The sequence below is a fragment of the Mesocricetus auratus genome, unplaced genomic scaffold, assembly GCF_017639785.1.
Source record: "Mesocricetus auratus isolate SY011 unplaced genomic scaffold, BCM_Maur_2.0 Super-Scaffold_100009, whole genome shotgun sequence".
NCBI classification, from domain to species: Eukaryota; Metazoa; Chordata; class Mammalia; order Rodentia; family Cricetidae; genus Mesocricetus; species Mesocricetus auratus.
Genome location: NW_024429193.1, coordinates 28,310,063 through 28,333,523, shown reverse-complemented (window position 1 = coordinate 28,333,523; position 23,461 = coordinate 28,310,063). Strand labels below are relative to the sequence as shown.

Below are 23,461 nucleotides of genomic sequence, written 5' to 3'. Positions count from 1 at the left end.
CCTCAGAGCCCATATACCATAGGAGCAGCCACCTATAATCCCAGCACTGGGGAGGACATTCCAGTAAACAGGGTATTCCTGGAGTGTGGTAAGCTAGCTAGACTATACAGAATTGTCTAGCTCCACGTTCATCTAGAAATCCTGCCTCAAATTAAAGTGGAGAGCTACTGAGATACACATCCATCAGACTTACCGTGCACACCCTCCATTCTCATTCAAGAACACATACATAAACACATGAACACCACACACACACAAAATAAAATCTACACGTGCCACCATGCCTAGCTTCCACAAAAAGGTCTTAATAAAATAGTATGGTACATGTATATAATCTATGCATATTCTCTCACATACTTTAAACCCTCTCTAGTTATTTAAAATACCTAATACAAAGTAGATACTATATAAATACTTGTTCTGCTGTATTGTTTAGGGAACAATAACAAGTTCTATGGCTGCATATGCTTAGTACAGATGCTTCCTGGGTATTTTCAATGTGTGGGTGGTTTATTAAGTCTTCAGAGATAGAGCTTGGGGTCTAGATGGCAGTAGTGGTCACATGACCCCCAACACACTCTTTAAAGATGGAGTGCTACACCTCTTCCAAGAGCTCCATTCATTCAGACTATAACTTGCACAACAACAGAATTCTTGACTCACATAACAACTAGGTTATACCTTAGATCTACTCAAAGGCAAACAGCAATCTGCTACTTAGAAAACAAATGAATAATAAGAACTACAAATTCACACACCTCCAGCATTATATTTTTCTGTTACTTATGCAAGTAGCTGATCTTAGGTAAATGAAGACTTTGTCAACAGTCAACAACAATAAAATCTTTGCTCTGCTACTTATTAACCTATAATCCTGGGCAAGTTACTTCAACTCTATGACTCTCACTTCTTTAATCTGCAAAACAGAGACTTGTGCTATATGATTCATATGGGAACAAATGAAAGAATACAAAGTATCTTGAATGTTGAAACTATTCAATAAATGTTAGGAACTTCTTGGCTTTCTAAGATGTACAAGGAGGAAATTCTGGGATTGTTTAGGGGCAAAGTGCTTTGTAAAACCCTAACTGAAGACACCATCAATGGAGAAGACACAAAAGGCACCATTCAGAGCTCAAGCTCATGCTAAGCCAAGGCTTCCTATCACTGTGCCCTCTGGAAGGAAAGACCGAGGAGAACTAGATTCTATGCCTAGGCTTACTGGCTTTGGGAACCAACAAATACTTTTGGCATTGATTCCTTTCAAATTAAGTAAGAAATTTTACAGCATATAATCTGATCAATTGATACAAAGGTTTCCACTGGCCACATAAACACTCAACAAATAGAAGCAGTGAAAGCAGCCTAAGGATTTACAGTGCTTTTTCAGAACAGTGAAGATTCAGAACACAACAGATTTTTTCATAGTCAAAGCTAGAGATTGTCACACATAGTAAGTACAGTCCTTAAAATAGTCCAAGTGAACTAGAAATACAAACTCTGATCAAATGAAATACACATTAGGCAGAAACATCAGTATTTTTGGAATTTTGCCATATAGAAAGCAACCAAGAAAACTTGGGAAAGAAAGGACAGTGCGAAGAAACAAGATTCAAACAGTCTACGTCTAATCCTGTCACTTCCTTGTTTTAGAATATTAAATTAACTGCATGGTCTGCCAATGGTGCAAGTAGAGATTACAATTCCACCTTGAGACCTCTCAACCCCCCCCCAAATTATGGATGATTAACAATTATGACAAGCACAGAAATCTTCAAACAAGACACAAAGGTTCACTAAAATAAGATGATGATGGTTGATTTACCCTAAAAAGAAAAACAGTCTAAATGGTTTAATGAAAGAAATTCCAACATCCCAGGACAGAAGGATTAGTGAATCCAAATTACACAGAATATCTAATCAAATAAATTAACATGAAAGACTAAACTGTCATATTTGAGTTCAGATTATAAATTACTTTTTTCATGTTTTCAGTTAGTTATGGTTATACAGTTTGGCAGTTTCAAGTCATCTACTGAGATGTGAGTGTACATATACATAAACTAACCAGCTTCTCACATACCTTTGGTCTGCATTTGCTCTGGGGTTGGTGGAGCTGAGGGCAAAGGCCCAACCGGGTGACTCGGAGCAGGAGGCATTCTTGTTGATGAGGGTCCTGGCAAGACTGTGGACACTATGGAGCTGGACTTGGGGGGCTGGACATTTTCTGTAACAGGGCAAGATAGAGAGTCTGCAACTGAGGACAAGAAACGATTCACCCACAGCGACAATGCTGAAACATGTTAAAATGAGTTTGCTAACAAAATGCAATGGATTTGAAGGACCACAGAAGCCCTGGTGTCACCACGCTGGCCTGGCGCCTAGCAGTCCAAACCAACATCGCCCCCAGAGTGTGAAACTGTTTCCTGATGTTTTAATAAATTTGTAATGATAATTTTGCTAAGACATTCCAAGATGTCATGACCTTGTCAGACAAAATGAAATGTTTTTCTTTACAAACCAACAACCAGTACTTTTGGTTATTGTACTATACAATGGTGACCAAGGTAGACAGAGGTACGGATTCTCTGAATTCTGAAAATCAGCTCACATCTCATTTGGCTTTATTTACTTATTTATTTATTCATCCATCTATCCATCTATCTATCCATCCATCCACCCATCCATCCATCCATCCATGCATCCATCCATCCATCTACCTATCCGCCTACCTACCTACCTACCTATCTTAGGGACCAACATGGTTATTTTCTCAAAGTGGTGGAGGTCAGAGGTCCAAGAGCGAGGTGCCTTGGTGTTTTTCCTGGAGCTGTAGATGATCAGTTTCTCCATCAGTTTCATATGGTTTCTGTGCTTGGCTGGGTTCTGATCCTCATACCGGGTATGGGTTCACCCTAACGACTTCACTTGAATGCAGTTGCCTCTTTAAAGTCTCTATCTCCAAGTATAGTTATATTCTGCAATAAGACTCTGCATTGGGACTTCACTGGGAGAGTCTGGAGGGGATACAACTTATTTCCTAACAGATTCAATGGATGTTAACTAACAGTGTAAAAGTGAGGAGTGGAGGCTCTAAAAGCCTCCAAGTCCCACTTCTCTATACCCAATCATAAGTGACAATGCATGGCCCTCCTATTCTCTGGTTATCAACAAATGGCTGAAAATACACTAAAAACTCTGCTGGCAGTTTTCTGTAATGGCAAACAGATGTAACAGATCAAGCAATCCACACTGGTCATATCTAATCTTAGTTAAATAATCAATATTTTCACTTTCCAATGACGTTTTCTGTTCATTCTAATAAGCAGATTACTTAATATAGTCTACCCAGATTAAACATTTAGTGTGCGAGACTTCTGGAAAAGACGGTAACTGGCAGCACCTTGGGTGACCAAGAGATGTGTCAGATTAAAAAAAAAAAACACCTCTGTTCCAAAGAGAGAGAGAGATCTTTGAAAATTTGCAAAAGGATGGATGGGGGCAGCTGTAGCATACAGGGAAAAATACAATCTCAGGCAGATGATAACTCTAGCCAGGGCAACCAAGGGAAGAGAAATGGAAGCTCATCCAAAAGGTTAGTCGGCAGCCTTACCCTCAGGACAAGCCCAAAAGGTTTACAAATCTCAACACCGGTTACAGGACTTCACTGGGCAGTGACTTTTCCCAGGGGATGGATGGCAATGATAAGAGTGCTGTCCCCAGGGGTCATCAAGAGAGGAACTTCTCATCTTCCACTGTTAATAGCCACTCCCTGTCTACTGTTTCTAACCAGATGCCCCATTTCATGTGGAACTAAGTAAGGGTTTTCTAAAGGGCCTAGAATTCAGTATCTATGACTCATAGTAGTGAAAAACACTGACAGAGCAATCTTAAAGACTGACCATCCAGAGAATGCTGGAAAAACCTATGACAAGAGTAGTGACTACACAGTACATGAGTAAACACACACAGGTACATGCACAAATATGGGTGTTCATCTAATAATGGTGTCTTTAACTTAGGACTGAAAAGAATGTAGGGACATGGTTCTAAAGCAAAATGTGCTCTACTGCACGTACCAATAAACACACAAGTTCAGTTGGGCACAACAGGGAAAGGAGATGGATGGGTCAGAGGATGGCTGCTGTCCCACTATTTTTAGTAAGCAGACTGCCACTGTGGGAGACTGAAGACCTTGCCATCCTTAGGGCAAGGTTTTCAATGCAAGTACCACAACTTCAGCGGGGAGGGTGTGGCTGGGGAAGAGCGAGACATCGTCACCAGTGAGACACAGATCTTTGGTCAAAAGAGAATTAGTGCCCAGGATCTAGATCACATGTTATCGTTCGGCAGAGTGCTATGCATCTAAAGGAGGAAATGGTGATCTCTTGGGCCTTCCTTCAGAGGGCAGCATATGAGACACCTCCTTGGAACTTGCTCAAATACAGGCTCTTCAGCCCTGTCACACTAGGCCAGTAATCAACATTTGGATGTTATTGAGATCCAGGTAATTCATGTACAAAATTTGAGAAGGTCATCTCTAAAGCATACAGATCTGAAACAGCTGAGTGTTTCTGAGTGTGGCTATGTTCTCTTCTACTAATGTCAAATTTTCCTAAAAATACTGAGCCTCTACTCTCCCACAACAGAGTTTCTGGTTATTTCCATCTTCACAAGGCCCCCAGTACTGTCACGTTCTCATTCTACTGCTCTAGCACGCGTTCTGGCTTTCCTCGGATTGCTTTTACATCTCCCGTGACTGTTACAGTTTCTTATAGCTGTGGGTTTTTTTCTGCATCAAATTGCGTGTGTTTGTATTTCCTAGTTTGTTTCATTTTATACTGTCTTTGAAAGATAAAAACTTTTTCATTAGAAATGACTTGAGTTTCTTCATGTTTACTCTTTATGGCTAGCACTATGTGTACTTTCTTTATAAAATACCATAGTATATTTTCTCTGAAGAACTTTAAAGTTTTGCCTTTTTCATTTAAATATTTATCAACCCTTCCCCCATTTGCTTCTAACATTAGGAATCCCATCCTTCAGATTGCAGCTAAAATATCATTTCCCGAAGGAAAATTTCCCCTAAAGTCCATGAGCTCTCCAAGGACCACAACCCTCGCTCCTTGCCCTGACATAGCAGGGGTGCATTTGTTGTTATGCAGTGGCCATCTGCTGCCACAAGAGAACTGCGAGCTTGAAATACAAGAATCCACTTTTTGCCCACTGTTATCTCCCAACGTCAGAACAACCCTTGGCACATGGTTGGCTCCCAAGTGTCCAGGGGATGGTGACTAGACCTACAACACTAAGGTTCAGAGAGGCATGCCAACAGAAAGAATCTGCCTTTTTCAAAAGGAATTTAACTGAAGCTGAAACAAAAACATATAAACTGTCACTATGCAAAACACACTGTTCAACCTGTTTAGTTACAGCCTTAAAAGAGTACTATAGCTGGTGTGAGGCACATACCCCAGCATTCAGGCAGAGGCAGCAGATCTCTGAGAATTCAAGGCCACAAGAGCTATACAGTGAGAATCTGTCCTTCTTCCCACCCCCAAGACAGGGTTTCTCTGTGTAGCTTTGGAATCTATCTTGGAACTCATTCTGTAGACCAGGTTGGCCTCAAACTTAAGAGATCCACCTGCTTCTGCCTCCTCCTCAGTGCTGGGATTAAGGTCTGCACCACCAACACCTGGTCCTTTTTTTTTTTTTTTTTTTAAAGGACTACTGTAAGAGTAAATCCAGTGTAGCTAGGGATGGCTCAGCAGTTAAGAGCACTTGCTGCTCTTGCAAAGGACCTAGGTTTGTTTCTGGCTGGGTGTGGTGGCACATGTCTTTAATCCTCCCAGCACTAGGTAGAGGCAGGTGGATCTCTGTGTGAAGTCAACCTAGTCTAGATAGCAAGTTCCAGCAATACTACATAATGAGACTCTCTCTCTTTCAAAAACAAAACAAACAAAGATAACCCTATCTTTTAGCACAAAGATTCTCTAGGAGATTTCATTCTCAGCTAGAACTGTGGCCCTCATTGAAGCTGTTCAAGCCAGAGTCTTATCATCCCATCTCTGCATCTTCTTTTCCCTCCTCCAACTACATCAACACATCTCTGAAACAAGTGCTACCCTCTCTCTGTTATCACACTAATCAGAAACAGCTGCAGCTAACTCCCTCTGGTTTGCCTTGCTGGGTCCTGTATCCTCCAGGTGACCATCACACCGCTGTCAGATGTGGTCCTGTATCCCCCAAGTGTCCATCACACAGCTGTCAGAAGCGTGCCTGTATCCTCCAGGTGTCCATCACTCTGCTGTCAGAAGTGTTCCTGGATACCCATAGCAACATCCCCTTGTAAATACGCTGCTGATGGCTAAAGACTTGGAGGAAAATACTATGTTTTTCCCTTATTAATTCATCTGAAAAAGAAAAAAATGAAAGTGGGGCTGGAGAGATGGCTGGGTAGCTAAGAGCACTAGCTGCTCTTCCAGAGGACCAAGGTTCTCAGCACCCACATGGTGGCAAAAAGCATCTGCAACTCCAGTCCCAAGAGATATGTCTTCTGGGCTCTTCACAAACTGCATGCATATGGGGCACAAATGTGCATGCAAGGAAAAAAAAAAACCTATACACATCAAAAAAAATTTTAAAGAAAAAACTTTAAAAATTCCTCACATATCCCATGGCATAGCTGGTAGAAACTGGGAAAAACTGTACAAGGTGGATCTCTCTCATCCTCTAGGCTTGGAGGAGGGACATGGTGAAGAGTGAGAAATTCAAGAGTTGCTTTAGAATCAGAAAGAGAAGAGCAACAGCAAAATTATGTTGTTCTTCTCTCACAATCTGCCATCTCCAAAGGTGCCAGAGGAAATCAGTTTCTTTTGTATTATTTGCTTTTTTTCTGAACATTTTTCCAGTGTAGCTGCAGAATTTCTTTCTAATTTATATTTCTTTGTCAGATACATCATCTAGATGTCAACAGATAGAACACTATCAGCCACTATTAGTGTCACAGGTGTAGGACTCTTCTACACAAAGAGTACATAATCATTTTTATACAAGCTTTTTAGATGTTTCTTGTATAACACTGTACATAGAGAAATGTTGTTAGAGACACTACTTTACATATGCTATCCATATCACAGTTGAAGAAATAGAGCCATTTATTTTAATAAAAATAATACTTGGTAGATACTTCACTTGGCCATGGTGTTATTTTGCTACTGCTTCGTGTGCATGTGTGTTCATGTGTGTTCATGTGGTGTGTATGACAGGTGTTTCTCAGGTGCTGTCCACTGCCTTAAAAGTTTGTTATACAAACCCCAGTGACCCACCCATCGTATCACACAGCAATGAATTACAAGTGCTCCAACACACCTGGCCTTTAGTTTGTTCCTTTTCTTTTTAACCTGGGTGCTGGAAATCAAACCCGGTACCTTCTACTGTACTGACTGAGCTGCCTCCCAGCCCCGGACCTTTTTCTTTTTTAAATCATGTGTTTTGTAAAACAAAGACATGTTAAACTGGGAAAAAAAAAACTCTTCTCATCTCTTGATCATAATTCGTACTAGATGGCTTGGCAAGGCCAGAGATTCACCTACAGAGACAGCTTATGGTTTTCAAGTGTAATAAACTAATCCAAGCCCCACAGCACTACAAACACACTTGGCATGCACTCGTGAATGAAATGTCTCCAGTGCAATGGCATGATTTTCTACAAAGACCACAGAGTCCGCACTGGAGGTTTCTTCTCCAGGTTTTGAATATGACCTCAACAATAACCTAAAAAACCAAAATCCATCTATCACAGTATTTGCTTAATTCAAATGTACAGTTCAGTATTAATATAACATTCTAATTAAAATTTCAAATACTCTGTCCAGGCAAGGGTACCTACCTACCTCTCTCCATATTGTCCTTAACAAATGATTGTGTAGATATTTATAATCTAAAACAACACACTCAGAAAATTACCACAACTTCATCAGCTACCTTTCTGAGCATACTTCTTTCTTTCTTTTTTCTTCCAGGTCAAGATTTCTCTATGTAACCCTGACTGTCCTGGAATTCCCTCTGTTGACCAGACTGTCCTCGAACTCAGAGACCTGCCTGCCTCTATCTCCCCAGTGCTGGGATTAAAGGCTGGCACCACCAATGCCCAGTAATATGAATGTATTTTCATTCCGTTCAAGAGCACATCATTAGATTCAAGTTCATAACTTCAATTTAAGTAAGAGTATTCTACAAAAACAGAATCTATCTATCTATCCATCTATCTATCTATCTATCTTGGGGGAAGCATGGTGGCGCACACCTTTAATCAGAGCAGTCTGGAGGCAGAGGCAGTAGATCTCTGAGTTTCTGCCAGCCTGGGCTATAGAGTTCCAAGTCAGCCAGATACATAGTGATATCTCCTGGCTTGGGGGATACCACACACACACACACACACACACACACATTTTTATTTTAACATATGTCTTATGTATACCTTACATGTGTAAAATGTCTAACTAAGCATTTAACTATTCCTTGACAGAAAGACCACCCACCAAGGAGTCATGACTCTTCCCTTCCCTCTTCATCCTCCATCACAGTCTACCAATTCGAGAACGAAAAAGCAGCTGTTATCTCTAGGAAACATAGTCTAAGGAAGCCAATACGCTTCTGACCACCAATTTTTTCTATAGCAGTGGGGCTATGACTGGAAAAATAATTAGCTAAGCTGAGCTAGAATGAAAAGAAAGTTCTGGCCAGCAAGACGCATCATCAGAATAGACTCTTCAATGCATCCAAGCCAATTCACGGCAAGGACAAGCACTGCAGAGGCACAAAAGACATCGACAAACACCAGCTGAGAACCCAGACGCGGTGGAATCAGGTCTTCAAACAGAACTGGAGGAGTTAACTATGAATGGGGGGATAGGTTTGGGGATATTCAGCAAAATACCAACAAAAATTAAGCAAATACAGTGCCTACCGGGAAATAGCATCTCTACCAATCATGTTTGGTGAATTACATACTCAGCTTACCGGGAAATAGCATCTCTACCAATCATGTTTGGTGAATTACATACTCAGCTTACCGGGAAATAGCATCTCTACCAATCATGTTTGGTGAATTACATACTCAGCTTACCATTATTTGAAGGGCGGTTGTTGGCTGGAGCCAGGGATCCCATTTGGTTTCGGATGAGATTGTCTTGGGCGGGAGGAAGGCCAGGAGCTGACCATGGTACAGAGCTGTATCCTGAATGACTCTGCTGCTGTTGGTGGTGATGCTGGGAAGGTGGAGGAGGAGGTCGTGATGGATAGGTAACAGCTGTGCTGGGGCCAGAATACGAATCATTAACTGGCCTGGCAGACGGAGCACTCTGTGAGGTAAACATTTGCCCATACGGCTCACTGGCAGGCAGTGAGGGATATGAAACATTAGGATACACAACATTAGAAACAGTTGAGACTGGATAATGACTACACGTAGAGGGGTAACCCTGAGAGGCAGAAGAGCTGGCAGAATATGTGGCCGGACTACTGTAGCGATTCCCAAAAGAGGAATAGGGCTGGGAGGCACTCGTATACGGATGGGATGCTGAGGCCAGAGCTCCTTGGATAGATCCTGGAGTGGATCCCCCCATGTGAGAGGCAGGAGGACCTCTGCCGTACATCTGCTGTGCTCCTGGTTGGTTTGCTGAGCTGGGAGTCCCCACATTTTGTGTTGGTACTGTATACGGACGAGAATAGTAATTATCACACTGGTTATCCAATGGCAATGAGGTCATTTTCCCAGGTCCTTGAGAGTAATGTCCTGAGGGGGCCATATAGTTTTGATGAGGCAACCCATACCCAGATGGAACTTGCATTTGACTTGGTGCTGGACCTGAAAAAGAAAACCAACTATTTACTGTGTTGTACAAAAAGATGATGTGTAAATAGCTTCTATCCAATGTTGACCCAATCAATTTATTTCTCAATAACCCCAGCATATTATGAATGAAACATGTTGACATAGGCTTATCATTTAGCTCGGCAGTTCTCAACCTGTGGGCTATGGTCCCTTGGGTAGACCTCTGTCTCCAAAATTATTTACAATACAATTCATAACAGTAATAAAATTACAGTTATGAAGTAGCAACAAAAATAATTTTATGGTTGGGACGGTCACTACAACATGAGGAAGTGTATTGAAGTGTCACAGCATTAGAAAGGGTGAGAACTCCAAGATGATCCCTAATGACCCCATCTCCCCTGCTACTCCAACCCTCGAGCAGTCCTCCCTTACCTGTATCAGGACTCTTGGCATGAGCAATATCAATGCTACTGATACAACACTTTCAAGATTAGCCCAGCCCCTCCTCCCCTTCATATAACTCAATTTGGAGTAATGACAAGAAGGCCATGTAGTAAGGAACGGACTCTGGCCAAAAGCCAAAGAGAAACTGAGGCCAACAACCACATGATTATGCTAGCGTCCTCTAGATTCAATGCAGTCTTGAGATGACAGCCCAGTCAATAGCTTCACTATATAATCTGGGACAGACCACACAACCAATGGGCTTTCAAGTCAATATTCCTTAACAAACTATGAAATTGGGGCTAGAAAGATAGCTCAGCAGTTAAGAGCACTAGCTGCTCTTCCAAGAAGACCTACATTTGAGGTTTGATTCCCAACATCCACATGACAGCTCACAACTGTCTATAACTCCAGTCCCAGGACACAGGATGCCCTCTTCTGGCCTATAACTCCATCCCAAAAGTCATGGCAGAAAGGATAGCCTTGAGTTTGACACCAGTGTGATCAAAACAAGTTCCAGACCAGTCAAGGATACTTATCAAGACCTTGACTTAAAAGAAGGGGGGAGGGAAGGATTGCAAGGGGATGCGAGAAGGATAGGAGAGTATCTGGCTAGGTTAACCAAAACTAAGGATGATGAAAAAGCCTTGGGCTGAAGAGATGGCTCAGAGGTTAAGAGGACTGGCTGCTCTTCCAGAGATCCTGAGTTCAATTCCCAGCAACCACATGGTGGCTCACAACTATCTACAATGAGATCTGGTGTCCTCTTCTGGCATGCAGGCAGAACACTATATAATAAATAATAAATAAATAAATGGCTCTTTTAGGAAGGCAGGCAGGCAGGCAGGGAGGGAGGGAGGAAGGGAGGGAGAAAGGAAGGAAGAAAGGAAGGAAGGAAGGAAGGAAGGAAGGAAGGAAGGAAGGAAGGAAGGAGCCTTAGAGAAACCAACAACTTTGTAAGCTAATTTTAAAAATACAAGACAGCACTGCTTCCACAAGACATGGTTTATTAAACCAAAGTTTTGGTGCCAGGCATGGGATATCACCCTAAATGTTACTCATCAAGGGGTCCCAACATTCCCTCAAACAACACAGGCTATTCCCAATGCTCGACTGCCCACTACAACTAAATGTAAGATCCTATTGCAGAAGACATAACATGCTCTTGGTCTGGGATGTCCTTCTGTATGTTGCGAATATGTGTTGCTTTTATTGGTTGATGAATAAAGCTGTTTTGGCCTATGACAGGGCAGAATATAGCTAGGCAGGAAATCCAGAGAGAAGGTAGAGGCAGAGTCAGTGAGATGCCATGCAGTCTCCAAAGGGATAAGATGCAGAACATTACTTGTAAGCCATGGACACATGGTGATACATAGATTAGTAAAAATTGGTTCATTTCTCCAGAGAAGTTAGGAAACAAGGAGGACCCTAACATACGTGGTCCCCTGCAGAAGAGGAAAGGGACAAGATCTCTTGAGCAAATTGGGAGCGTGGGGAGAGGAGAGGGGAAGTTAGGAGAAAGAAGGTGAGAAGGGGAAGGGAGAGAAGAACAGGAGAGAACAGGAAGATCGAGTCAGGGGAACAGAGGAGAGCAAGAAAAGAGATATCGAAATAGAGGGAGTCATTATAGGTTTAAAGAGAAATCTGGCACTAGGGAAATGTCCAGAGATCTACAAGGATTGTTGGTGGGCAGGGGAGGAGGGGAGGGAGAGGAAACTGGGATTGACATGTAAAACAAGATTGTTTCTAATTTAAATTTTAAAAAAGGGAAAAAGTGGTTAAGTTAATTGTGAGAGCTAGTAATATGCCTGAGCTATTGGCCACAAAATTAGAATTAATGTTAAGCCTTAGAGTGGTTATTTGGGAATGGCAGACCAGACTAAAGACCTCCAACTACACACTCTGGTTTCAGGACACAAAGACATACTATGCAGACTGTTGGAGGACAATGGACATCAGTGCCTTACCCAGCGCTAGACTCTACACACTGCAGGACAGATCTTCCAGGCAAGGTGTACCCACAGGAAATCATGCATGATGCTTTCAGGGTGACTAGACACTTTCTGAACTGATTTGATCGTGCTCTGAGGGAATTTATGCCTGGTACTGTAAATCTGGTCAGAAACCCAAGGTCTTAGGAGAAAATTTACTTTTATTGGTGTTTTCTTTTGCTTTTCCTTTTTCTTTTTCTTTTTCTTTTTTGTTTGTTTGTTTCTGTTTTCTTTCTTTTTTGAGACAGCATCCCACTATGTAGACATGGTTGGTCTGAAACTGTAGTAGAGCAGGTTGGTTTGGAACTCAGAGATCCACCTGCCTCTGAGATTAGAGGCATGCACCACCACACTAGGCTTGACTTTATTTTGAGGCAAGGTCTCCTTATATAGTCCTGGTTAGCCTGGTAAGAACTCATTATGTAGATGAGGCTAATCTAGTCTGGAACTCGATGATTTGCCTGAGATTAAGCACATGCCACCATGCCAAGGCTGTTACTACTGTTTCGATAACTGGTAGTGTTGTCAAACTGCTAAGTATTTATGTTTATACGCAGATCAGAGCTACTCTCACCCTTGATCCGAGAAGCTTCTTCTGGCACAGTTAACATCTGCTGGTCATATGCGGTCAGCATACTAAGAATGAGTGACTATTGAGTAACCAACCCTAAACAGCACATCTATCTTACTCCCCACCCCTCCAAGGCTCAGAGAACATCCTGGAAGACAAAGAGCGAAGAGTGGACAGAACTATAAGAGGGGGCTGGAGAGATTGCTCGAAGTTAATAGCAATGGCTGCTCTTCAAAGGACCTAGGTTCAATTCCCAGCACCCACATGGTGGTTCACAGCCAGTTAACTGTAATTCCATTTTCAGGAAATCCAATACGCTCTTCTGGCCTCCACAGGCACCAGGTATGCACATGGTACACATAAATACAAACAGGAAGAATATCATACACATAAAATAAAAATAAATTTTAGGAAAGGCATGTATGTGCTTAGGCAGTGACAGGGCTGTAACTAAATCAAGGACCCAGATGAGGTGGGAGCTCATAACTGAAGACCCTCTGCCCTCACTGCACTGAACACAGCTTGCTTGAGTCAAGCAAATGACCACAGACCTCAATTACCATTCCCACCATCCCTGATTCCCCTTGCTAGGTACAAGCTCTACCATGGAGCCATATCTCTCAACCCAGTTTTTCTAGTTTTCCTGCCATGTGGAAGGAAATAGGGATTTGTACCACGCCTCCAAGAAAGAGTACCAATAACAAAAAGTTCACACTTGTAAAATTACTGTACCACAAGCACAGAGAACCACTGTACCCCTTGTCATAAAAATACAGAAAATATCTCTCATAAGAGAGGAGTAAAAGTTACTTTTGTTTGTTCATAATCACTAAATCATGTAGGATAAACTAGCTGGGGCCATGCAATTCATAAAGATCATTTATAATCAGCTGTAAAGGAAACCAATATGCACTTCCACGATTCAGAGTCTAAGTATCAAACCATACATTATTTTATGAAGTTAACAACTTACTCCCCTCTAGGTTATTTACCTAATCACAATTCACCTGAAATAACTTATTTACTACAAAAGAAAGCCTCACAAGTCTTTTACCACCTTGACAATAAAATGTGAAAAGCCTCAATACTTACATACAAAAAAGGTGGCTCACTTCTTATCACTATAGCTTCAGAACTGAACAGCCAGCCCAAATCCAAATCTATTCAAATAGTGATCCTCTGCTTAATTGCTGACTTGGCTCATTCCTGCCACATGGTACAATGATGGAATATAATCGTGTCTCTGTTACAACTACTTGATGCCACTCCTGAAAACAGGGCCACGCTGAACCTGCTGATGCCTTTCAGTGAACTACCCACCAGAAGTCACTAAAGGAAAGGAGGAAAGGAGAGCAGAGTATCTAACCATGATGGGGTGGGGGAAGTGCTCCTTTCATTCCCCAGTCAGCATCACTGCCTAAATGCCCACACAAAGACAACTTACCAGAAAACACACCTTTAATCCCAGAGGCAGGTGGCTCTATCTCTGTGAGTTTGAGGTCAGCCTGATCTATATAAAAGAATTCCAGACCAGTCAGAACTGTATGTCTCAAAAAAAGAAAGAAGGAAGGAGGGAGGCAGGAAGGCAGGGAGGGAGGCAGGGAGGGAGGCTGACTGACTGACTGGCTGGCTGCTACCTGAAAACACACATACTTAAAATTTTACTTTAGCTCAGAGCAGGAACACACTAAGTAGAAACTGAATTTTAAGCTGTGACTGTTTTGTCTTCTCTTGGTTGGTGACAGACCTCTACTCCTGCCACTCTCAACAGTGGGCAGTAAGTCCAAAGCTAAAGATCATCAGCAACAACTGACACTGACCTGTGGCCAGCTTGTTCCTGGATAAAATATTCAGCCAGTTGATTACAGTAAATCCAAGACTGGCAATATGGCTCAGATGGTTAGGAACTTGCTACCAAGTCTCATGACCTGCGTTTGATTCCTGGGACCCATGTGTTAAGAGAGAAGTGACTTCCCAAAGCTGTCAAGTGACTCCATACCCATCAACACGTATGCACACAAGTACGCACGCACGCATGCACAGTATACTAAAAGCAATTTTTAAAAGAAATATTCAATTTTACTGTGGTCAATGAGACATATGTCCACTTCCTAACCTGTGACTATATGGGGTTGCATGGCAGAGAATTAAGGCTGTAAATGGCATTAAGGTATTAATCAGATGGCATCTATTAAAATAGGTCTATTATCCTTAACTATCCAGAGAATTAGAGGCCTGGCTATAGAGTCTTCAGGGACATACTCTACGGTTGGTTCTAAACACAGAGAAAATGGGCCATGAGCCAAGGAATGTGGGCAGCTTTTAAAAGCTGGAAAGAGCAAAGAAATTCTCTCCGCAGCCTTGGGAGGAATGTGTCCCGCAGAGACATCCTGATTTTAGCCTGGCTGGACTTCTCACCGACAAATAATACATTCACACTGTTTTAAGCAGTCAATTTGTGGCAAATGGTTATAAAAATAGAGTCAGAGACCCATCCTGACCTAACTCCTGTGTCACAGCTCACCTTGCTGTCGCACGATGACCCTCAACTGGCAGGCCAAAGCACACCAGTATACTGCCAAGTCCTTTACATCCCAAGTTCAAAACACCAAAGCTGGGCCTGCTACAGTGAGGAACGCCGGCTGACAGGAAGTCAAAGTGACTGCTGGGTCTGGGGGACGACGTTGCCATACACAAAGTCACAGCACAGTGAGCATGGCCCCAGGGGCCCAGAGGCTGGTGGGCACAGGTTTTACTCGGTAAAGGTAGGGCAGTGCATCACCATCTGAAACTGAACTTCTAAAAATGTAGCCCCAAACGACAAGCTGAGAGGCAGGCACTGTTCCATACACACCCTCACCACCATCAGCTGGTTTTCAAGACGTGCTTCCTCTGCGTCTCTGCACAGCTTATCTCCACCAGGGTCCTCCACATCCTTTCTCCTGACCATCCCGTATCCATTCTCCAGATCTCAGCCCAGCTCTTCCTCAAGAAAAACCTTCCCTGACACCAAGCGAATGCAACTTAATGTTGCTTCCACAGTATCCAAACCTCAGGGGGAATCCTTTACCCTTTCCAGCTTCTAGAAGCTGCCCACCTTCCTTTTCATGGGGACAGGTCTAATTTCAAATTCTCCAAGTGCAAAGGCAGGGGTGTCTTTTTCCAAGCCTCACAAATGACTCACAGAAATCATGATTTCCAAAATCATGAACTCTAAGTTATCATCAAGCATTTCTGTATCTGGCACTTATCATAGTGTCAACAAGATACTTAAAGAGAAAACACGAAACCTCAAGAATGTTTCCTGCAGCTCTGCAAGGCAGCAGACTAGGCGGGGTTTTATTAGGCTAAAACTGAGGTCCAAGACTGGCCCCTTCAGTAGGCTCCCACTGAGGGGCTCCTTCACCTTGAGAACACACCACCCTGTTAATGTTACTCAATTCATTACCTCTTCTGACCGCTTGTCTCTCTCCACTAAGAACTGCTACCGGTCTATCATGCCAGATCACACTTTGTTTGAGTCAGGGACTCTCTCTAATTTCTCATGCAGATGAAGCTGGCCTTGAACTCACAGAGATCTAACCGCCTCTGCCTTCTGAGTGCTGGGATTAAAGGTGTACACCACAATAATCTTATCGGAATATTCAAAGTCTAGCCATAATTCGGTTGATTGTTTTCTAGTTTTTCGAGACACTACCTCATTATGTATCTCTGACTGGTCTCAAACCTTCAGAAATCCTCCTGAGTGCTGGGTATACGGGCATGTATCAACTTGCCTCGTTTGTAAATCATTTTAGATACAGCTGAAGCACCGTTTAACCCTTCCCTTAAACTTTCCCTGTTACAAGTTAAGATCTGGCCACTGGCTAGGCATGCCGTGACTTCACACATGTTCCTGTCTACCTGAACATGTTTTTCTCATAACTGCTTCAGGAGCTTTGGGCACATAATCCTAACCCACCTTCTGTTAAACTAGCTGGCCAGGGGGATGGTCTGTGAGCAGAAACTTTCCAGCAGTGGGTGGAGAGCGGAGGAAAGGGTGGAAGGCAGAATAAAACAAGTGACTAAAGCGATCAAAACAGTGACTAAACATCTATAATAAAAGGAGTGAAGTTGTTAGTGGCTTTCAGAATATTCTAAATCAGTATTAAATATGAAGGCTAGTTCACTTATCCAGTTCAATGCCTGCTACAAGCTGCTCCTGGGAATATAATGAAAACACAGTCTACCATTCAAAGAATTTATAACCTGGAGTTCTAAAGACAATGGAATAAAGGGCCTTCTCTGGGCTGTTCTCCACCAGGGCTAGGTACTTTAAAAATAGCCCCTCCTTTAACTGAATCTTCTGATATCACTAAACTCAGAAGCTCAAAAATGTTAAGCCGTTTTTTTCTCCACAAAGCTTGGACTGGATTGGAGCTCCCAGACATTCTGCATCTTCTGGGCAAGCCCATTAGCTGACCCTATTGCAAACAGAGCTTTCTCCAGGCTGACAGTACTCTATCTCCACCATGCTGACTATGAGCATGGCTCACTTCTAGAAAAGTCCACCCAAGACCGTTCCAGTTCAGTGTCTTTCCCAACCAACAGTTAAAGGTTTACAGATGGGCTTTTTAAAACAGAAGCTGGGGCTAGAGGGATGGCTCCGTGAAGAGCAGCTAAGCCCTTCCAGAGGGTCTGAACCTGGTTCTCAGCACCCACATCAGAAGACTCACAACCACCAGGAACATTTGACGCCGCTGACCTCTATGAGCATCTGCCTGCCTGCCCTCCCTCCCTCCCTCCCTCCCTCCATCTCTCTCTCTCTCTCTCACACACACACACACATACACACACACACACAGAGAGAGAGAGAGAGAGAGAGAGAGAGAGAGAGAGTAAAAGGTAAAAACAAATCTTTTAAAAAGAAAAGTTATCTTAAAAGTAAAAGTCAGCTGAAATATTGCTAAGGAAAACGAATGAGGTTCACAAAAAGATGTATAGCTATGAACTCAGACACCTGGGAAGTGTGTGAGAAAGGCACAGCAAATAATTAAAAGCAGACACTGTAATAACAATTACTTGTTAGATTATTGTCATTATTACAACAGAGGGATGTCTGTGTGTATACAGAGCTAAGACTTTAAGGGCCTTGAATCTGCCAGTCAGCAGTGTAGAAGGAAAGAAAGTCTGTATTCATTCAAGTCCATGACGGCCAGAGAGAGTAGTGCTCTCCTGAGGCCCACCATCTAGGGGCCAAGGATGTGAATGGAAACGTGCTGTGCCGGTCACAGGTCATTCCTCAGACTGCCCACGTCTCATCATTCTAAATTCTGCGTGTGTTCTCAGGTAGGAGCTCACAGTCGGAAGGTATCTCCAGTCCCCAGTGTGTCCGCCTTGCAGCTCCCACTGTGCCTTAATGTCTCTGCATCATGACAATGAAAACGAGAAGCCACCAGTGCTATCTATGTTCTGGGAAATGGAAGTGGGACCCTGCTAAATCTTTCAAGTCAAGTGAGTTGGGAACAATCTTGGAGTAATGCCATTATCAGGGTATCATTCACTCAGCAGTCCTATGTTTCATGACTCAGCTTTGGAAGAAACGTCAAAAAGCAAAGTTAAGTTGGACATGTCGGCATTAGCCTTTAATCCCAGCACTCGGGAGGCAGTGGCAGGAAGGATCTCTGTGAGTTCAAGGCCAGCCTGGTCTACAGGAAGGAAGAGCATATCTCCCCGAGGGGGGGGCTATTAAAATTTAAAAATATTCAAATGGGAATACAAATAATTCTATAAATGAAAACCTGGAGAAAAGTAGCTCCAAGGTTAACAGAAAAGAGTTCACAGATGCAATGACATCATACTATCTTCAAATACGTGGGGGCCTAGTAGTTAACCTTAGAAAAACAGCAAAAAGTCTCTGCTTTTTGGTATCAACGTTTATAAAAAGCACCAAGAGAAGAATCGTAACTATCCTGACAGCACGTACCTGTTTCTCAGCATTTGGGAGCAGAGGCAGGAAGATCACAAGTTCAAGACCAGTGTGGCCACTTATTAGAGTCTGTTAATAAAGCATCAAACTCTGAATCTGAAGAACTAATTGGCCTCATGCAACAATCTTTAATGGATCCGTGTAAGGTGCCCAGCACTGTTTGTGGCACTAAATACACAGCAGTAAACAAAAGACAAACTGCCCCGCTCACTGGTCTTCCTCCAGCATTGGTGGAGAGTGCTCCTGCCTCCCTTTCCTGGGTCTTGATAATTGAACTGTAGCATCGGGGAACTAGACAAGGTGATTTCCGGACTGTGCTCCAGGACCAGCTAGATTGCCATCTCCACTTTTTCTCTTTTTATGAAAAACCAAATAGTCTTTCAAACTTTTTGTTTTTGTTTTTTAATTATTTTATTCAAGTTTTTTTTTTTTTTTTTTGTCTACAAGTATGTCTGTGCATCACATGTATGTTTCAGATGCAAATCTGGTGCCCCTAGAGGCCAGAAGAGGGCACTGGAAACCCTGAAGCTTGAATTACAGACCTCTGTGAGCAACCATGATGATGCTGAGAATGAAGCCCATCCTGTGGAAAAGCAGCCTGGGCTCTCAGCTGCTAAGCCATTTCATCCCCATCTGCTGTGCCATGTAAAGGAAAAGCACAGGAGACTTAAGGGAGTAGCTGTGAGTCGTTCCTCCCTTCCCGCAATTCTCCAGTGGACAGCACCTACACTACATTCTCACGATTCCTACCTGAAGTTGGGAGGCAAATCCCACAGGCAGGGCTCAGTCCCACAACACTGGCCCCACCTGAGAGACCACAAGGAGTATGCTGTCACAACTTTCCTTTAAGTGACAGTAAGTCATGGCTTCCTGTAATACCTCCACTGGTTTCTACGAGATACCACAGGCAGAAGTAGTGACACGCCCCATCACCTGAAGCTGAAGGCAAGAGGGTCTGCAAGCAGTTGGGAGGCTGAGGCAAAAAGACCCGGAACTCAAGGTCATTCCCCAAGCAGAAACAAGTCAACCAAACAAGACATTTCATAGGAATATAACCTGAATTCTACCTCCAACAAAGCATAAGAAAAAATTAACAGTCATGCCTCAAGGGTTGTGCACACAGCAAGGTCTGCTGGGAAGGGCTGCCTCCAGCGCATGCTGGTCACACCAACATTCTCTTCCCAGACATAACTAGGTAGGGACTGAAGGGTCAAATCCTCTGGTCACGAGCCCATCCCGAGGCTTCCCAGGGCTCCATCTTGTCACTTACGTACACTAGCATGTTAGGTGCAGAGCGGGTGACGAAGCAGAGTAACAAGGGACAGTGCTATCTCTGGAAATTCCAACACTTTTAGCTCCATGGGACAGGCTCACGTATACCAAGGTTATGAAGGATGGACATGGCTCATTCTGCCTCGTACCGTTTTTCTTGTCCTTGGTTTGCTTTTCCATGGGATTTTATATTGGTACTTCTCATCTACTTCTTTTGGGTTATTATTACCATGTTTGGAATTCCAGGGATATAGTGAAAAGAAAAATGGTTTCTGTATACAACAAAAACTGAAATCAGATGGGGTGGTGGTGGCACACACTTTTAGTCCCAGCGCTCGGGAGGCAGAGGCAGGTGGATCTCTGTGAGTTGGAGACCACCCTGGTCTACAAGAGCTAGTTCCAGGACAGGCTCCAAAGCCACAGAAAAACCCTATCTCAAAAACAAAAAACAAAAAAATATAAAAAAACTGAAATTACTGCTTAATCTTCATGATTATTTTCTCTAAAACTGAGAAACAAAATCAGATTTGATCCTCTCATCTCTATTCTCAAATTAATCCCCTCCACAAAACAAAACCAAAACTGACCCTAGTTCTTCATTTCCAAATGCCTTCATATGCCATTTTAAGACCTTTCTGCAAGCTGGCCTGTTCTACCCACTCCTTCCAGCTCCTCCCCAGCCATTCCCTTCCACCCAGTTCCCTTTGCTCTTACCCACCGACCGCGGGTTCCAAGCAGGGCCTGCACTCTCTAAGCGCACACTTCCAGACTTGTTCTCGATGGAACCTCTTCCTAGAGTCAGCCCTTCCCTCTCTCCCACCCCACCTACCAAATCACTCGAGACCAGCCCGGACCAATTTGAATACAATTCAGGGCAGGAGGAGGGATTCTATCTCTTCAACTACTCTAACTTTGAATACCCATCTGGTAGCCAAACGACAGACAGTAAACGACTGTTAAAACTTTATTTGAAAAGATTAAGTGTAAGAGAAAATCAAGCATCATTTATACCGGGCATCAAAATCTGGATTTGTTCCTACAAATTTAACATCCATTTGGCTGAGTGAATATCCTGGCACCTTTGAGTCATCACAAAATTTATTAAGGCTAAAATAAAATATGCTGCTTGAAAATCAAGAGCACCATTCTTGAATCTGTTAAACATGGGTTTATGATGTTCTAACCTGGGACCTACTTCTAAATTATTTTAATGTTCTGGTTGTTTCACACACACAAAGATGTGTTTAAAAAAAAAAAGCCTAGTTAAGTATTTACAAGAAGACTACCTGAGTTGGATTTCCAAAACTCACAGAAGGAAACCAACTCCCAGAAGTTGTCCTCTGACTTCCAAGTGCAAGCTGGGGCATATTCATTTACACACATGCATACAAAATAGACAAGTGTGTCATTTTAAAACTGCTCATACATTATGGTTTCACTTATGTTAAGGGCAAGTGTAACACCATCAAAAAGCTGTTTATACTAAACAATGGCTTGAGAAGCATGAAATACTGACAAATAAGGCCAGCATGGGGATCTTAAGACCAAACCCTCATTTTTTTTTATCGTGAACAAAAATTCCACCTGATTCTCAGAGAGTTCTGAAAGGTATTATCAATTTTCAAAACTTTGGGTGTTGGTCAAAAATAAGATAAAGCCTAGTAAATCCTGATTAACACTCTGAGCAAACTAGGTCAATGATTTGATGAGTACCAGGGTGGTTTTGTTCTTTTACACAGGACAGGATTTTCTAAGCCTCAATTACTTTGGGAGGGTCTCATCAGACACTACACTGTCAAGCCTCTAAAGAGCGCCCCTCCCCCAGTACTATCTAGGAACATTCCAGTTCTCTGGACGAGGGGACAGGCATGCTAGGGTAACATCATTTCTCAGCAGAAACTCCTGCATGCTCAGAGCCTATGACCTCAGTATGAATGCCACATTCGCGCTGCCCTATGCAGGCCTTGCCTCAGAAAGAGCCAACCCAACCCTGGTACGTTTTTTCTGTGCCTTAAAGTCGAACTGGGGGTGGGGGTGGGGTCTAAAGGTGTTCGTTTAGATCCTTTTGACACCTGCTCCCCCTTCTAACACAAGCAAACTCCAAACGTTCGAGCAGCAACCGCGGCGGCAAACCACAACAGATCCCGAGACCCAAGTGGCTCGGGGTTACAGGTAGACTTCTGCATCGTATTTACGCCCTTTTGTCTACAAACTTGAGTGCAAACTAAGTTCCCTTCCAGGCAGCGTGCTCGCTGGGCCCTAAAAATCAAAGCGACGTTCCGGAGGCCGGAAGGATGCGATCCACCACGTACCAAGGCTGCACCCTGCCCTCCATAGACCACGCACTCAGTGCCCCCAGGGCTTCCAGAGAGCTCTCGGCGCCGGAGGGGTCGCCGGGGCAACCGGCCGGCGCCCTGATCCGAGGTCGCGTCCGGCGCCGACCACCCCACTACGGCCTCCGTCCGCTCGGGGCGGCCGGCCTGGTTCGAAGAACGCTGGCAGCCCCGCCCTGCCGTCCCCTCGGCCGCTCCCCTCGCCTCATCGCGGCCTCCGAGCTCCACCGCGGCCTCGGGGCCCCACCGCGGCCTCCCCGGCCCGGCCGGGCCCGGCCCGAGCAACCACGCAGGCCGGCCGGCCGCCCGCCCTCCCGTCCTTCCGCTTAGGCCCCGGCCTCCCGCCTCACCGTTCTGCTGCGGCGGCGCCAGGCCAGAAGCTGCTCCGCCGAGCTTGGGCGGCATCCGGGCACCGGCAGCCGGGTGAGGGGACCCGGCGGGGGCCGACATGACGGCGCGGCGGCTGACGGCGGCGGCGGCTCGGCGGCGGGAGATGGGCGGAGGAAAAAAGAAGGCGGGGCCGCGGAGGAAGAGGAAGAGGAAGGAACGCGGCCGCGTCACAGGCCGAGCCACTCGGGACCGCGGCCCCGGGCACCCACTCTCGGCCGCGCCACCGCACGCTCGCGGACCCCGGCCCAGCCCTGCCGCGCCAGCGCCCCCTGCAGGCGGGAGCTGCGCGACCACCGCCCCGCGCGAGCCCAGGCTGCGGCGCCGCCGCCGAAGGGGAGGGCGCGGGCCCTGTGGCCGCCGCTACCTGGATGGAGCTTGCGTCCTGCGGGACTCGAACGGTGCGAAGCTGCAGACCGAGGTCTGGAGCCCGGGGTCACGCTGTCCAGCCCACCCACGCACCCTTCCTCGGAGGACGAAGCCCGGCTTTGGATTTGTTATGTATTCTTGCAGCCTCCCGGTCCCCACCCCCCCATTCCAAATTAAACAACGCTGTCTAGCCCAAGTGTTTGTTGGAAATGTGTAATTCCCAGGCAAAGAGAAAACATTTTCTCGATTAACAATGGTAGTTTTCAAAACTTTAACCAGTGGCTT

The 23,461-nt window shown here is 44.3% G+C and overlaps 1 protein-coding gene across 4 annotated transcripts in view; it reads right to left on the bottom strand.

Annotated features, from left to right (window-relative positions):
* The window catches only part of Sec24b (SEC24 homolog B, COPII coat complex component), a 78,732-nt gene extending 55,684 nt beyond the window's left edge, over positions 1-23,048 (bottom strand). The window contains exons 1-3 of one of the 4 annotated variants that reach the window (XM_040751791.1): positions 22,771-23,048; positions 9,131-9,871; positions 2,084-2,227 (exon numbers count right to left, since the gene is read on the bottom strand). In XM_040751791.1, coding sequence (XP_040607725.1) covers positions 2,084-2,227; positions 9,131-9,871; positions 22,771-22,870 — 985 coding nt within the window. In that variant the 5' untranslated portion in view covers positions 22,871-23,048. The remainder of the gene's footprint in view (positions 1-2,083; positions 2,228-9,130; positions 9,872-22,770) is intronic. The other 3 variants (XM_040751792.1, XM_040751793.1, XM_040751794.1) reach the window with 3 other exon arrangements.
* Positions 23,049-23,461: the final 413 nt, after the last annotated feature.